At 39.6% G+C, this 16623-nt stretch overlaps 2 protein-coding genes and 1 long non-coding RNA gene across 5 annotated transcripts; 2 read left to right on the top strand and 1 right to left on the bottom strand.

The window, feature by feature from the left end:
- Positions 1 to 4188: 4188 nt before the first annotated feature.
- LOC124881586 lies at positions 4189 to 4850 on the top strand. The gene is made up of 2 exons (XR_007041694.1): positions 4189 to 4713; positions 4808 to 4850. It is a non-coding gene; the product is annotated as an uncharacterized LOC124881586 (long non-coding RNA).
- Positions 4851 to 8903: 4053 nt separating this feature from the next.
- Positions 8904 to 11810, top strand: irak1bp1 (interleukin-1 receptor-associated kinase 1 binding protein 1). The gene is made up of 4 exons (XM_047387208.1): positions 8904 to 9231; positions 10882 to 10963; positions 11051 to 11181; positions 11285 to 11810. The coding sequence occupies exons 1-4, from the start codon at positions 8966 to 8968 to the stop codon at positions 11544 to 11546; spliced, it is 741 nt and encodes a 246-aa protein (XP_047243164.1). The 5' UTR covers positions 8904 to 8965; the 3' UTR covers positions 11547 to 11810.
- si:dkey-261l7.2 (uncharacterized protein LOC569751 homolog) lies at positions 11569 to 14710 on the bottom strand. 3 transcript variants are annotated; one of them, XM_047387206.1, is made up of 8 exons: positions 14626 to 14710; positions 14454 to 14528; positions 14098 to 14239; positions 13925 to 14014; positions 13660 to 13802; positions 13154 to 13314; positions 12161 to 12277; positions 11569 to 12071 (listed from the first exon to the last, which is right to left on the bottom strand). In XM_047387206.1, exons 3-8 carry the CDS (start codon positions 14220 to 14222, stop codon positions 11961 to 11963), a joined length of 747 nt encoding a protein of 248 aa, XP_047243162.1. In that variant the 5' UTR covers positions 14223 to 14239; positions 14454 to 14528; positions 14626 to 14710; the 3' UTR covers positions 11569 to 11960. The 3 variants fall into 3 exon arrangements, with proteins under 3 accessions (XP_047243162.1, XP_047243161.1, XP_047243163.1); XM_047387205.1 differs by lacking the exon at positions 14626 to 14710 and having other exon boundaries at positions 14454 to 14619; XM_047387207.1 differs by lacking the exon at positions 14626 to 14710 and having other exon boundaries at positions 13714 to 13802; positions 14454 to 14619.
- Between the last annotated feature and the right edge of the window lie 1913 nt (positions 14711 to 16623).

Genomic DNA, 16623 nt, shown 5'->3' with positions numbered 1-16623 from the left:
CATGTGTGTATCTACACCTTCATGCAGTTGACTGCAATTAAAACATGCAGTTTGTTCTGTGGGGTAGTTGAGCTTGTGGGTATTTTACCAGAGTGTGGGTTTCTGCTGCAAAACCATCTGCAGCAAACAGATGTTTAGTCTTTATGAGATATTTACAACAGGTTCAGTATGTGTGTGTATGTGTGTGTGTGTGTGTGTGTGTGTGTGTGTGTGTGTGTGTGTGTGTGTGTGTGTGTGTGTGTGTGTGTGCGCTCGTGTGTATGTGTGTGTGCGTGTGTGTGTGTGTGTGTGTGTGTGTGTGTGTATAGGCATACACAGGTTTCTGGGATACACCCAAGATAGCCAACCACATTTATATCAGACAAAGAGCTCATAATGTTAGCAGTGTGTATAATTTTTGTTACCATCATTGATAAAATGATTGGTTTGTTTTCAGTGCCGACCCAAATCAGACTCTCTGCTGATACATGGATCTGCTCAGTGATGGGACTGGAGCAAGGTTGCGAGCTGAACTGTTTATTTGAGTAGATGCTGTTTACAGAGATGAATGCTGTGGAGCTGAGTGACAGCAAGAGGAAATTCTTCTGATAATATACTGACAAGCAGAAAACTCAGCAGGCAGTCTGACTCCTTGTTCGTCTCTCAAGACCCTCTAAGATTAACTAACAATTTAGAATATTTTCCCAAAACTCTTTTATGAAATTTGACTTTGTGGAAAGTTTAAAAGTGCTCTGACTTATGGTCATGGAAAAAAAAAGGTTAAAATGTGCTTTTACCACATTCTGCAATTTAGCTAAAGCTGAGGTCATACTCTCCCCTTCCTGATACAGCTCTGCATGTTTTTCTGGCTCAAACCAATCGTCTGACTGTGACTCGTCAGTTCGTATTCACAACTACACAGAAAAAATCTGTGATGTGTTCTCAGTTTATAAAGATTACTCGCTGTTTATGGTTTACCATTATAATAGGGTGGTAAAACAAAAACAAAATAATAATAATAGGGTGGTAAAACTATATCACCTAATTTAGTCTGTATGACAAACAAAATACAAAAATACCATATAGATATTTCTAGTCTCACCTAGTTTTTCCATTTCGGTGTGCTTGTTTATAACGACGATGATGATGATTTGTGACCATGTTAAAATAAAATAGAAAATATTTCACAAACCAAATGCCTCATAGAAAAGTAATTGTGTAAAAGAAAGTATGTTTATTAATAATAACCATGATATTTCATCCCAGTTTCCATGCCCCTGCTGAAGAAACAAATCCCCACAGCATAATGCTGCCACTACCATGTTATACCATATGGGTTGGTGCTTCATGTGGTGTTAGATGGTGTTTTTATGTGGTCTTAGCTAGGTTAAAAAGCTTAGATTTGGTCTGATCTGACCAGGGTAGCTTTTTCCCCTTGTTTGCAAATGGTTTTTTTTATGTCTTTCCTTCAACAATGGCTTTTTCTTCTCTTAAGGCTAGATTTGTGCACATTGTTCTGTTTTTTTTTTTTTATTAGCTATGAATCTCTGCAGCTCCTCCAGAGAAAGCATGGACCTCTTGACTTCTTAAAGCTCTAATTAAAGTTCTCCTAATGTTCTCTAAATAACATCTAAGGTCTTCAAGAACAGCTGTATATATATTATAATTAAATTACGCAACAGTGGACTCTAATAAGGCAATTATTATTTGCACTGGATTTATTTAGAGGCATTAAAGGAGGCTAAAGCCAAGTAAATGCCAACTTTTAGGATGTTTTTCTGTAAATAATTTTAATAATCATGTATCCTTCCTCTTCACAATTATGCACCACTTTGTGTTGACCTATCACATAAAATCCAAATGAAACACATTGAGATTTGTGTTTCTGCTGTGAAGAAATGTGAAAAAGTGCAAGGGGAGGGGTGTCAATACTTTTGCAAAGCACTGTATATGTACCCTACAAATACAGGTCCTTCTCAAAATATTAGCATATTGTGATAAAGTTCATTATTTTCCATAATGTCATGATGAAAATTTAACATTCATATATTTTAGATTCATTGCACACTAACTGAAATATTTCAGGTCTTTTATTGTCTTAATACGGATGATTTTGGCATACAGCTCATGAAAACCCAAAATTCCTATCTCACAAAATTAGCATATCATTAACAGGGTCTCTAAACGAGCTATGAACCTAATCATCTGAATCAACGAGTTAACTCTAAACACCTGCAAAAGATTCCTGAGGCCTTTAAAACTCCCAGCCTGGTTCATCACTCAAAACCCCAATCATGGGTAAGACTGCCGACCTGACTGCTGTCCAGAAGGCCACTATTGACACCCTCAAGCAAGAGGGTAAGACACAGAAAGAAATTTCTGAACGAATAGGCTGTTCCCAGAGTGCTGTATCAAGGCACCTCAGTGGGAAGTCTGTGGGAAGGAAAAAGTGTGGCAGAAAACGCTGCACAACGAGAAGAGGTGACCGGACCCTGAGGAAGATTGTGGAGAAGGGCCGTTTCCAGACCTTGGGGGACCTGCGGAAGCAGTGGACTGAGTCTGGAGTAGAAACATCCAGAGCCACCGTGCACAGGCGTGTGCAGGAAATGGGCTACAGGTGCCGCATTCCCCAGGTCAAGCCACTTTTGAACCAGAAACAGCGGCAGAAGCGCCTGACCTGGGCTACAGAGAAGCAGCACTGGACTGTTGCTCAGTGGTCCAAAGTACTTTTTTCGGATGAAAGCAAATTCTGCATGTCATTCGGAAATCAAGGTGCCAGAGTCTGGAGGAAGACTGGGGAGAAGGAAATGCCAAAATGCCAGAAGTCCAGTGTCAAGTACCCACAGTCAGTGATGGTCTGGGGTGCCGTGTCAGCTGCTGGTGTTGGTCCACTGTGTTTTATCAAGGGCAGGGTCAATGCAGCTAGCTATCAGGAGATTTTGGAGCACTTCATGCTTCCATCTGCTGAAAAGCTTTATGGAGATGAAGATTTCATTTTTCAGCACGACCTGGCACCTGCTCACAGTGCCAAAACCACTGGTAAATGGTTTACTGACCATGGTATCACTGTGCTCAATTGGCCTGCCAACTCTCCTGACCTGAACCCCATAGAGAATCTGTGGGATATTGTGAAGAGAACGTTGAGAGACTCAAGACCCAACACTCTGGATGAGCTAAAGGCCGCTATCGAAGCATCCTGGGCCTCCATAAGACCTCAGCAGTGCCACAGGCTGATTGCCTCCATGCCACGCCGCATTGAAGCAGTCATTTCTGCCAAAGGATTCCTGACCAAGTATTGAGTGCATAACTGTACATGATTATTTGAAGGTTGACGTTTTTGTATTAAAAACACTTTTCTTTTATTGGTCGGATGAAATATGCTAATTTTGTGAGATAGGAATTTTGGGTTTTCATGAGCTGTATGCCACAATCATCCGTATTAAGACAATAAAAGACCTGAAATATTTCAGTTAGTGTGCAATGAATCTAAAATATATGAATGTTACATTTTCATCATGACATTATGGAAAATAATGAACTTCATCACAATATGCTAATATTTTGAGAAGGACCTGTAGATGCATAGACACACATTTGTGGATGCAATCATATGTAAACCGATAAAATGTAAATAGTGCTTCCACTTACATCCCTTTTAAACTGAGTCATTGTTGAAACTTCATTTCAGACTATCACACACTTCGTTCCACAGCTTCCCAGCAAAATGTTTTTGGTGTTTTTAGTGTTGCACGTACATGAGGATGTTCTAACCTAAACTCCCTCCTTGTTTTCCTCAACCTTTCATTTCCTCCCAACTAACAACATACAGCAGTAACAGTAAAACTTAACAGTTTGTTTAAATCATTAACATTCCTATATAATACCTTTTTAGGAGGTGGGATTAGCCAAACCCGCAGTCACTTGGTACCTCTTGCTGACTGAACAATGATCACCATCTGAAGTTGTTGTCAAAACTAGCTGAATACTAGTTGTTTGGGGACAAGTGAGTCTACATGTATTGTTGTCTTCTATCCTGCTATTAGTGTTTGTGTTTAATAAGGAAAGAGATTCAAGGAAGAAATTCTATAAAAGAAAAACCTGAACTTTTTCACAATAAAGCCAATACCAGATGACAGCTGCAGACACAGAGACCGCAAACTGCAGGTTTTATCGCCGTCAGCCGAAGGTGTAAAACTGCAGAGGGAAAGAAATACAGCATTAAATATATGAAATTTGGCAATACGTACAGAACAGAGTCTGGAGATTTTCTTGCACAATATGAAAATAAAACTGCTATAAAACTGTACGGGCCTTGACTGTGGTCACTGGAGAAATATGGAGGGGCTCCAACATAGCAAACTTGGAATAAATTAGATGGAAGGAGAGACATATTAACAGATTTAGAGATCGTTACAGTCAAAACTGTTCTTTATATGTGACCACAGTCTCAATCTTTGGACCCCTGCTCCTTTTATGTCCAGAGATGTGAGGGGCAAAACCTCCCTGATCCTGTTTACTGTGCTCTTTCTCATAAATCTTTATGCCTCATTTTATGGTAGTCATCATAATAAGTTAAACTTAAGGTCATCATGTTGACATCCGAAAGCAAATTAACCCTACAATGAATGCTGAATGAACAAATAATTTACCAGAGTTATTATACCAAAGCACAGAGAGTGATCCACCATTCTGCTTTAAGGACAAACTGGAGAGAGTGGAGGTAGCCTTTTTAAGGTGGTTAGAGCAATTCCGAATTAAAAATATAAGAAAAATCCTCTGAACTTTAACAGAGCTTTAACAGTATGAGTCTCCTTTTCTCCCTCCTAAGAAAACATCCCATCATACTGTGCTTTATCCCTCTTGGCTGGAGAGTTGCATCAGATGTGGGGTTTCACAGAGCGTACCAGGGGACCGGCGAAACCGGAGACAATAACAACAAATACGGCCTTGTATTTTTAGGTTGTGATTATAATGCTCATTTCACAGTTTAATGCTCTAAGGAATCAAAATAAACTTTGCTCTACAGAGGAACCAGTGAGATCTGGATCAAATCTCTACTGCTTCCAAATAGCTTTAAAAGAACAACAGAGTACATAGAAGACTTCCAACAATCCCAGTTTGTGGGACATCCATCAATCCTCACTATTTGAGGAACACATTTCTTTTTTTTATAATTATTATAATAAAACTTCTTTATCTGCTATTACATTGGCATAAAATAAGCCATTTGATTTAACAACATATGAATATTTCCGTTGTCTTTAAGTATTTAAAATGTTTCTATTTCAAGTTTCATTAGAATTGTTCTTTAAAAATATCAAGAAGTAACTAAAAGTTGGAACATTTGGAAAGAAGATTATCTTGATTACCAGGTCTGTGTTAATTTGCTGCCATCTACTGAGCAATCCGAGGTACTGACAAGTATGATACATGCAAAATGTACTGCCATAAAAGAAACATTGTGCCAGCTAATAATGCTGTTTTACATTTTGGCACTTTCAGTAATATTTATATACAGTGCCATCAAAAGTATTCACACCGCTTGAACTTTTCCATTTTGTTACATTAAAGCTGCAACCTTCGCTGTATTTTATTTGGGGTTTTAAATGAAAGACCAACTCAAAGCAGCGGAGAATTGTGCGATTGAAGAAAACGGTTGTTACTTAACTTTTTCAGCAATAAAAATCTGAAAAGTGTGGCATGCATTTGTATTGAGCCTTCATCCCTAGCCTGTCTTCTGTGTTACTTGGTCTTTGTGATGCTGTCTGTTCACTAATGTTCTCTTACAGACTTTCTGAGGCCTTCATAGAACAAATGTATTTACACTAAGAATAAATTACACACAGGTTGGACTCTACTTAATAATTAGATGACTTCTGAAGGTGGTTGGTTGCTCTGGATTTTATTTATGGAAATCAAAGTAAAAGGGGTTGAATACCAATGCCTGCCACTCATTACATATTTTTATGTGCAAAGAGTGTTAGGCTTAGGGAGTTTCTTTTTCCTTCCATTTTGCAATTATTTTGGTTGTCATAAAATCCTACATGTGAAAAATATGCAGAATTCAAAGGGGATAAATGTTTTTGTATGCCACTGTAAGATAATATATATATTTTTTTACATTTTTTTTGTTTAATATCCTGCTAACATTGTGTTCTCCCAAGAGATGAATAAATGTATAGCATTGAACCCTTCAAATTTAAAGTTGTTGTGCCCTTACAAAAACCATTGTCTTACAACTCAGCTTTTTAAATTTGTGTAAATTATTTCTAGCGAGAATCCATTCTAAATTTTGCTAGAACAAGAACCATAGTTCATGTTAGAGATGCAACTCAAAACTATTATGTTTAAAATATTAACATTCTGATTTTGTGAAACATACCTAATAATAGTTAGCACATCTTTTTTCAGATTAACGTAGAGGAAAGGATTCATGTAATCACTGAAGTTTTAATGTCTACAACAAATACTTGCAGAAGTGTAATCAGAAAAACATACAAATTAGTCTGCAGAGTAGGTTTTCTGTTTCTTTATTCGTTTCAAAGTAAAGCAACTGACTACACATCATTGGAGGGTAAATATTCAATTTTCCCAGCATGGTTAAAAAAAGAAATATCAACCTAATATGATTTAGGAAGAGACATAAAGCTTTTGGTAACATAGTAATAACTTAAGTGTTTAACTATTTAACGATGTTCTCAGCTGATCATATCTATATCTGATTTAATAAAATCATCTTTCTTCATGCCCTCATATTTGTATTAATTTATAATGGCATTACCTGTGAAATTGCCATTTTTTAAATTCAGGTCAGTTTCAATTCAAAAATATTTTATTAATCCCAAATCGAAATTAAAAGTTGTTGTAACTCCTATTATCCAAGTTTCTTAAAAGAGTTGTTGTAGATGGTGATGGCTGTGGGCCGGCTAGATCTCTTGTAGCGGTCTGTATTACACCAGATCTAAAGAAGACACTCTGTTGTTGGATGACAGTGTGATGAAAACAATGTTCAATGTTGTCTGTAATGATTTTTATTTCAGAAAAACGTCTTTGTACAATCATTTCCAGTGATTCCAGAGCAGACTTTAGGCCAATATCATTGATTTTGACTGATCCAGCATTAACTGAGTCACACCCAGTCAATGCTGGATCCACTCTAATTTCCCTATAGAGCAGGAAGAGGGGTGGATGATGCCATCGCCACCCTGTTCAACATGGCACTTACTCACCTTGAGGAGGCAAATACCTTTGTGAGGTTACTTCCTATTGACTTTTCATCTACCCTAATTCCATCCAACCCCACATAGTGGCAGAGAGACTAAAATCCAGCAATGTAGATACTGCCCTGCTCTTGTGGCTAGTTGATTTTTTGACAAATAGGACACAGTAAATGGCACATTTTCTGGTGTTGTGGTGTCCTCTACAGGTGCACCTTAGGGTTGTATTTTAATGCCTTTGTTGTTAATTCTTTATATAAATTTATGTACCAAAGTCAGCATGAACATTTTTGGTGTTTGCAGCAAGATGCTGCATATCTTCTATAAGTCTGTTGTGTACAGTGTGATCTCTTCTGCCATCATCTGTTGGGGTAGCAGCATCAGAGCCAGGGACTTAAAAAAGCTCAACAAGCTGGAGTCTCCTCTGAAACCTCTGGAGATCATTGTGCAATGAAGAATACTTCATAAAATGAAGAATATTATGCAGAACCCTGAGCATCCTCTTCATGAGACTGTCATACAACAATAGAGTGTCTTCAGTCAGAAGCTTCTTGAGAGCTGCTGTAAAACAGACCACTACAGGAGATACATTTAATTTCCCTTTGGGATTAAAAGGTATTTTTGAATTGAATTGAATAAATGTCCTGATTTAAGGTTGCTAATAAAGTTTAGCATCTTGACTTCAGTTTTATTTTGTCATCTTACATCAGACTTCATCTTATTAAGATGTCAGTTAGTTTGATCTCTTTTTAATATATGAGTTTCTTCTTATCTTCCTGTTATGCCATTGTCTGTGTAATTTCTTGTGTGATGGTTGCTACTACTACTCGTTGCAAACAAATGGCCTTTCAGGGACCAATAAGTCTAAAAAGTGAATTCTGAACTTGTTCCAGAACTGAATGTTTAAAAGAATGAGTTCAGCTCGTCGGCCCTGTCCAGACAATCATTTATCTGATGCTTGAAGTCTGTGATGTTCTTCAGCCCTGACCACACATCTCTTATATTGTTCTGCTGGAGCTTGCTCTCCAACTTCTCCCGGTATGCCTCCCTGCTGTCGCTAATCTTGATTTTGTTTCTCCATACTTCTCAAGAATTCTCCGTCTAATTCCCTGCAGGATCTTTTTTCTTGTTTAGCAATTTCTTCAGTTCAGTTGTGATCCAGAGTTTTTTAATGGGGAGGGATCTCACTGTAGTTTGGGCTGTGCTGTCAACACAGAGGTTTATATATTTGGTCAAACTCTCAATCGTGGCATTATTGTCTTTCCATGCAGGGTAAAACATAGTCTGGTGCCTCAAAACAACCTAGGACTTGGAGCTGTAGTTGAGGTATTATTTCATCTTTTAACATGTTAATCAGCTGCCCCTGGTTGTAAAAAACATGTTGTTGCCACGGTTACGCATCATAACAACTGCACATGCAGTGGTTGTTTACTAACTCAAACCTGGCATCCTCAAGAGCTATGCTGAGAAAAAATTAGAGATACAGTTATTGTTTGTTAATACCTAAAATATGAAACTGTTTAAAGATTACTAAAACATATGCACTCATGTATTTGTATGACCCAACATAGCAAATTTAGGTCAAATTTCCCCATAAATAATGATTAATAAGCAGTAGTCATAAATGGGGAAAATAGCATGATGGCTGCTCTTCGCGGCGTTATGTTAACGCTACTCGTATACTTCGCTTACTCTTTGCACTACAAGTCCCATGAAGCATTGCTTCTGTCGCCATAGTAGCGGGAAGTTCATTTTAGCTTACCGCTATTATGAACACCCCGGTTCGCCTCTACGCCGCTTTACCAGCGGCAGAAACCGGCGGTAAAGACAAACAGCAGGGCCTGGAGGTAACAGCACTTCAGAGAGAAAGTCTCGGTAAGCCGGTGAGGGAGGTTCAGGTCACCGGGGTGGCGGAGGTGTCCTGCCCGGCCGACAGAGCGTCGGTGCGGGTCAGTGTGACCAGCACTAAGGAGTCGGTGAACGAGGTGACCAACAGCATTTCACGGCGACTGGAATACATTTTACAGACTATCAGGTAAAAACAACCCCGTCTGGGTTTGTAGCAGAAAAGTGGCGCCTTCGCAACGTAAACTAGCTTCTGTTGCTATGGGTAACCTGCATGCAATTTCGCAAAAGCAGTCAACTTTGTCACCTTGCAGCCATGAAATTCAACTGTATTATTGTGGTCTTATATAGCAGACCAAGAAGACTTGATGCATAATCGTGAAGTGAAAGACAGGAGGCAAATAGTTTTCATTGTTTTCATTTATAAAGACTAATCGGTGACTTGCATTTGTTTGTATCCATCCCTGCTGAAAAAAATGCAACCCCACAGCATGATTCTGCCACCATCATGTTTCCCTGTGAGGATGGTGTGTTCAAAGTGAATAAAGCAGTGTTTGGTTTCCATTGCACATACACTACGGGCCTAAAGTTCGGAAGAAACATGTTTCTTTTCATGATCCTTAAAAAAAAACAATAAATGTTCTGTGAATTTTGGGATGTGTTTGCTTTGCTTTCACCCTTCATTATACAGGTTCATCTCAATAATTTGGGAATATTATTGAAAGTTCACAATTTCAGTAACTCAATTGAGTAAGTTAAACACATATAGGTTAATTACACAGACTGATGTTTTCAAGCTTTTATTTCTGTTATTTATGATTTTCTGAAAACAAATTTAATTTGTACATTTCTTAGATTGCAATATTACATCAGACCAATAAAAGTAATGTGGCCTTAATGAAAAGTATGTTTAATAACTGCTTAAGGGTTACTTTCAAAAGGTACTTTTAATCAGACAAATGAGCCTCTTGGGAAGCACATTGTAATTTACTGAGATGTACCTGAATATTGTTCTAGCCATAACATAACTAAATAAATGGAAGCAAATGAAAAGCATGGAGTAGTTGAGTGCCAAAGTAAAAGTTAAAAAAAAAAAATCATACTTTTCATCTAGTTATTACTGCCATGTTGTTGCTAAAGCCAACTTTACATGGCAAAGTCTTAGGACGGAAAACCCAAATATCTGATAATTATTCAAAACCAAAATACCGATATATGACACTATATAATAATCATGTTTGTTTTGTTGCAAAGTGTACCAATGAAAGTGTAATAGTGTTTAAAACAACTTTATTTTTTTTTTCAATATAATCTTGCTCCCTAACGTCTGGAAAAACATGTATGTAGACCAAAAGGTTACGTTTTGGGATCTGTCTAGTGTGCAGCAGGATGGACTGGTTTTTATTTCAGGGTGTCAGTGTAAAGCTGGCTGATTATAAATGGACACACTTTTCAGACTTTTTTTATTTCCAAGAACCTCTACCTTAACGTTTGCACGGTGCTGCATATTAATGCAAGCTCATTATAAATGAGGCCACCTAATGTATTCTATTAGTCATTCTAATTTTGGAAAGGAAGTACTTACAACAAATAATACAAATATGAGAACTATAGCCATTAGTACTGCAAATATCCTCCCCCACCACCTTGTACCCACAGTTGTATAAATAATAAATGGGTATGCTAAGGCACATCACTGTTTATTGTGATTAAAGTCACTGAATCCAAGTACTAAAACCTTTATTACCCAGGATGCCACTAATCTCCTGCTCCTATTAAAAATGTCACGAGTTTTTCACTATATTTAGTCTTTAATTACGTTTTCTTTCTTTCTCCTTAGACAACATGGCATCAGGGATGACCATATGTCAGTGAGACAGTTTCTTCACCGAGATGCCAATACCTTTAGTATGAATGCAGAGGTGGGCTGTTTGGACAGCTAATTGGTATTTTACACCGTTCAAGCTCAGAGTTGCCCGACATGACAGTGTTACAAAATGTTCCCACAGATCGTGGTGACTTTCTCAGAATTCCAGAAGATGGAGCAGATGTGTAGGATCTTGCTGGAAAAGCTGGATAGGAGCGTCCATGTGGGGGCCACCCAGTTCTTCCACAGTGCTGCCTCCCTGAGTCAGCTGAGGTGCTTAAAGCTCAGTGTGTAAACACGCCGTCTCAGTAAGACCAAATGCAGGAGTTGTAACCAGTTTGTTTGTATGGGGTGTTTTTTTGGGGGGTTTTTTTAGGCTGCATGCGTGTGTAGCAGCTGTCGAAAATGCTCAGCAGAAGGCCAGCAAGATCAGTCAGCTCCTGGGGGAGAGTCTGGGATCTCCCCTGCTGGTCAGAGAGGAGGAGACCAAGGAGTGGAGGAATGAGGAGGAGGCTGCGGCCAGAGAACACAGCTCAACAGCCCTTCCTCCTCTCCTTCCCCACATACCTATAGCCACCGCCTCCTCGCAGGTGTCTGTTTCCTTCAGCTTCAGAGACAAAAGCAAGAAGAAACTCTAAACACACCATGAACACACATTGGGAAAGTCTTAAAACACTTTATTGCACAATTTTCACCATTTCAACACAAGTGCAAATTTCATTGTTATTACCAAAGCCAAGGCCATCCTGTAAATACATTCCTAAAAGGTGATTTCAAGCATTTTGTAGAACATTTAACTTAGATTGTAACGGTGAGGTGGCTTTCATTAAAATCATCTGCACATGTTAAACTAAAATACTGAATATTGTCAAACTTCTAAAAATAAAGGCAACTTTATTGCATTTGTTTCTTTAATACCAATATTAGTCTCAACATTGAGTCCTGGCGAGGAGAGATTCAGTGTGTGTCCCTGATTTACACACCCATTGGCCTTTAAGTTAAAGAAACTTCCCTGCAGACTGAGCCCAGTCACGAAGAGAAAGCCGTCTCAGTCAGCGGTCCTCATTCTCGTCCTCTGGGAAGAGCTCTCTGAGCCAGTCCTGCATGACGAACCGTGTCCCGTCAAAATGTGTGAAGTAGTTCTCCAGGGTGGGAATGTCTGGCTAAAAACATCCAACCATGATGAGAGAACCACGATGAGAGGAGTGTGTGTGTTACACAAAGCATGCCTGCTGCAATTCTAAGTCCTTACCCTCATCCCTGTGATGCGCTCCAGCTGTGTTTGAGGCAAGTATGCCACAATCAGAGAGGAGGGTCCAGGCCCGCTGAACAGCACCTTGTAATGTGGCGTCTTCTCTGCCTTTGTGTCCTGTGCTCACACAAAGAATGAGTGACTTAAGGATTGCCCATAAATCATAAAGATATACTTTTTGGCGTCACTGTTAAAAGGTGTGTAAACTAGGGGTGCACCGATCAATCGGCCGGCCGATCTACCCCGATTTCCTTCATTTTGGGAGATCGGGGATCAGCCAATACATGTGAAGCCAATCTCATCTACTTGTCTAACCTGTCGTGGAAGTTTGGTTTCTTTTTACATGTGAAAAATTAAAGGATAAAAGAACTGCAATGCTCTAAACTTTTGAGTTATATTTGAGAGGTCTAGCTCATGTGAGGTTAAAACAAGTTTGAATTGTTTCACCGGTATTGTTCAATGTTTTTTAATAAAATATGATTGGAACATTAAAAGGTGTATTGTGACCTTATAACACCTGATGGTGTCAGTTATGGGAATAAAAGAAAAACGATATCAATAAAATCAGAATCGGCAGGGCAGGCTTTTTAAAGATCGTGATTGGCCAGAAAACTGCAATTGGTGCACCCCTAGTGTAAACAACTTTAAAACAGGGTGTCTATGCAGTCTGATTGAACTTTACAGCAACAAGCACTCCAACTAGGTCTGATATTAAACAAAAGATGAATGTGTAGAAAATCTGTGATGCTGTGGACCATATCCCATAGGAACCTGAAAATGGTTCCTATTGGGTCTCCATAACAACCAACAGATCTTAACTAAAAGCTAACCATCATCATGTGGTGATGTCCTACTACAAGTGTAAACATGGGAGCTTTCTGAAATTTATTGTGCAGAGGAATGAACAGATCTGAATCCTCCAGGCCTCTAAGCTGTTAAAGCAGAATGCTGGTTCTGATTAAACAGTTAAGGAGATGAGTTCTGGTTACCAACCTCAGAACTGGAATACATTCTGTCTACCCACTCCGGAGGAGCTCGCAGTTCTGGGTCCCAGCTCACCACCACCCCGACCATGTGGCCCTTCCTCTCCATCACCACCTCCCCAACCCGCAGAAACACAAATGGGGGACGAGGGCTACGCACTGCTTTGGAGGCTGCAGGGACAAAAGGTTTACATGATTTTAAGGCAAGTACAAAAACCACTAGGTTTGGGGGGCAGGGGGTGATCTTAAGTGACGGCACAATCAAACTAAAATGAGAACAGGAAAAACAGACTATATGGTTGCATCAGGGCTCCCTATTTCAGTCTACTGGATCAGGAGATACTGTTCAGATGTGGACGTTCCTGGCTTTGTGAGTAAATGTTCAAGATGTCAGTGCCATTAGTGGTAAGTACAGTACCTCAGAGGATGGAATGAGCATTACAGAGAATCAAAAATAACACTGAATGGAACTGGCAGCAATGGGAAGGTGATACTTAATTTATACTTTAGTTTAACCTGTTAGAGGCTGAAAAAGACCTGAGACGCAGATACTCGTGGAAATCCACAAACCTCCAAAGAACCCCTGATCATTATCAAAGATCATGGTCTCTACTGGTGGAGACGTTTGTTCCTCTTCTTGTCCTAACCCAACCAGAGACCTGCAGGAAGTCAGAATATTTGTTTACATGAAGCTGAGTTGGGTTAGCTGACATATTCTAGATTAGAATTGTGTTTTTGTTTTTCATAAATGACCAAAGTTTTAAGACTGAAGCCCACTCACTTAACTTTGGAAAACTGCTGGTTTGTCCAGTCAGTCCATGCAGTAGCATTAAGGTATGACGCTCTCCACTGTGTCCATATGCGAAGCAACCTGAAACGTATCGCATAAGGTGTGCTTATTATCCCAACAACGTAGTTCCATTACTTAAAGGGCTTGTACAGAACGGCCCCTACCGCGTGGTTGCGTGGTAGCGCTGCACCGCGGTGGATCCGCTCCACCGGGTGATGAAGTACTGCGCGGGCACGGCGGAGAGCAGCAGCGCGATCTGCAGCGCGGCGGCGGCATTGAGGCGAGGCATGGCTGCGCAGCTGGCACCTGAGGGCGGAGGGTTGAGTCAGGTAGATGCGGGGAGTGCGGAACTAGTGCAGCCACAGACTAAAGTAAACGCTGCTTATTACGTTAAGGAAAACGGAGAAGTGACATTTGTAACCGCCTCCGTAGGGAAAATACTTCCTGTTATTTAGTTAATTAGAATTTGAAATGTGATTAATCTTAATAAGCTTCAATCCGGTAACAGTTTAGCGCTTACCTCTGTCTGAAATCCAAACTTTCCTCCACCTATCTGCTCAACATTGTGTTGCAGATGTTGGTTTCGCCCGGGAACCTGAGCAGAGTCACAAGGTTTCACTTCTGTTTTATTTACATAAACGACAACACATGCTGCCGCCACCTGTGTATTTACAGTATTAAGAAAAACTTGCCAAACAGGTGCTCTGTCCAATCACAGCAGCCCACGGAGGAGCGGACGGACCTTTAACGACTCGCCACGTCAGGAAGAGCTGAGCTCATGAGGTCCGAGTCAGTGAAGTGACAGCTGCGCTTTAGCGACGCAAGGGGGCAGAGTCTCTCATCCACTACTGCAAAAAGCTGCGTTCAAGCTCTATCTAGATATCTAGATCAGAGGCGGATCTAGAAAATTTTACTTGCGGGGGCAAATGAGGCGCCAAAGGTCTAGGCAGGGTGGCAGTGCTGGACCAGTTCATTGAAGTGATCTAAATTAATACATAGTGACAATTAGAATGATCTAATACTGTTTTCACTGCGTTTCTGTGTTGTAGGATTTGCTTTTATTATAACATAAAATAACATAAATTGACTACATCTATAAAGCCTGAACTATCTAACTTTATAACACACCTGTAGACTTGTGCAGATATGTTATTCATTGAAACATCTAATATCTCTGCACTGGAATTTACAACCAGAATAAATCCATACCAGGTGGTCCAGTTGGATAGACCGGATTCCCCGACTCTGTGCCTTCCTTCTCTCCTTCATCAGTTTCCTCTGCACCGTTTTCTTTCTCTCTGAATCTGAAATCTTCTCATCTTCATCACTTACGCTAGCATCATTTTCTCATCTTCACCTATTTCTTCTCCTGTTGCCCTTTGTGGCATCCTTCACCTGTGACCCTTCTGATCTCTCTATCATCCTTCCTTCCTTAAATCTCATTGTCTCTTCTTCCTTCTCATCGCTCACTCTTTTGCCAAAGAAACTGGAAATGACTCCATCTTTAAATTTCCCTTTCATTGTGATCTGCAATGTGCAAGCATCAAGATTTGGGAAAAAATGAGCTTATTTATTATCACAAGAAGTCTATAATATAAAACCACAATTTATCATATTCACACAGGTCACACAAGCAGTTACATTAAGAAATCTTATTCTCATGGCAACCAATTTAGTATTTTCCCGATCTGTCCGAACGGATGTAACGATCATATAGAGCCATCGGTGAAACTGCAGCCCCTAAAAAAAACCTAAACTTTTCATTAACTGCTATCATACTTATATTGTAAGCTAAACTAACAAGGGAAATATACTAACGCTCTTACAAATCACACGTGACTCAGTCACTGTTGTCAAACAATTATCAAATATGTCAAACAATTGATCTCCATACATCTGAGTATCATCAAAATAGTGTCACCAATTCAATTCAAAAAGTGAAACACAGATTCATTACACACAGAGGGATATATTTCAAGCATTTATTTCTATTATTTTTTATGAGTATGACTTACGGCTAATGAAAACCCGAAATTCAGTTTCTCAGAAAAATTTGAATATTACATCAAGTCAATAAAAATGCAAGATTGGTGTCACAAGGCTTACACAATCACTGAGCTTACATAGAGGGTAAGCCACAACAGGTGGCTAAAGAAGCTGGCTATTCACAGAGGGCAAGCATATTCATGGAAAGTTGAGTGGAAAGAAAACGTATGGTAGAAAAAGATACAGCTCAAGCAACAGGGACAACTGCAGCATTGAAAGGATTGCAAAACAACGGAAAGAATTTGGAGAAGATTCACAAGCCGTGGAAAGTAGCTTGAACCCACCTGCTTCTACCTGCCAAAGACAATGTCCAAAATATTTTATCTGGGACAAGAGGAAAAAAATGGACTGTAGTGTTGCTCAGTGGTCCTAAATCCTCTTTCTAGATGAAAGTACAGTTTGCATATTATTTAGAACTCAAGGTGTCAGAGTCTGGAGGAAGATATTTCTGTTGACAACCTTCAAGGAGATGCTGATTTAATTTCCCAATAGAAATTGGCACCGGCCACAAGTACCAATGCCTGATTTAATGACCACGGTATCGCTGTGCTTGACTGGCCATATAAAGCCTCTATGGTGTAGAGAGAGAAGAGACACAAGACCCAACAATGCAGACAAGCTAACGGCCGCTGTTATAGTAACCT

This window comes from Girardinichthys multiradiatus, chromosome 15 (genome assembly GCF_021462225.1).
Source record: "Girardinichthys multiradiatus isolate DD_20200921_A chromosome 15, DD_fGirMul_XY1, whole genome shotgun sequence".
NCBI classification, from domain to species: Eukaryota; Metazoa; Chordata; class Actinopteri; order Cyprinodontiformes; family Goodeidae; genus Girardinichthys; species Girardinichthys multiradiatus.
This window is presented reverse-complemented; position numbering and strand designations above follow the sequence as displayed.

What these genes read in the sequence shown, in the direction of transcription:
- irak1bp1 (XM_047387208.1), top strand. Translation starts at nt 8,966, where the DNA reads ATGAACACCCCGGTTCGCCTCTACGCCGCTTTACCAGCGGCAGAAACC. An exon ending in TACATTTTACAGACTATCAG is followed by an intron (nt 9,232 to 10,881) that starts GTAAAAACAACC and finishes CTTTCTCCTTAG; the next exon opens with ACAACATGGCATCAGGGATG. An exon ending in GCCTCCCTGAGTCAGCTGAG is followed by an intron (nt 11,182 to 11,284) that starts GTGCTTAAAGCT and finishes GGGTTTTTTTAG; the next exon opens with GCTGCATGCGTGTGTAGCAG.
- si:dkey-261l7.2 (XM_047387206.1), bottom strand. Translation starts at nt 14,222, where the DNA reads ATGCCTCGCCTCAATGCCGCCGCCGCGCTGCAGATCGCGCTGCTGCTC. An exon ending in CAGCAGTTTTCCAAAGTTAA is followed by an intron (nt 13,803 to 13,924) that starts GTGAGTGGGCTT and finishes GACTTCCTGCAG; the next exon opens with GTCTCTGGTTGGGTTAGGAC. An exon ending in GAATGTATTCCAGTTCTGAG is followed by an intron (nt 12,278 to 13,153) that starts GTTGGTAACCAG and finishes GTGTGAGCACAG; the next exon opens with GACACAAAGGCAGAGAAGAC.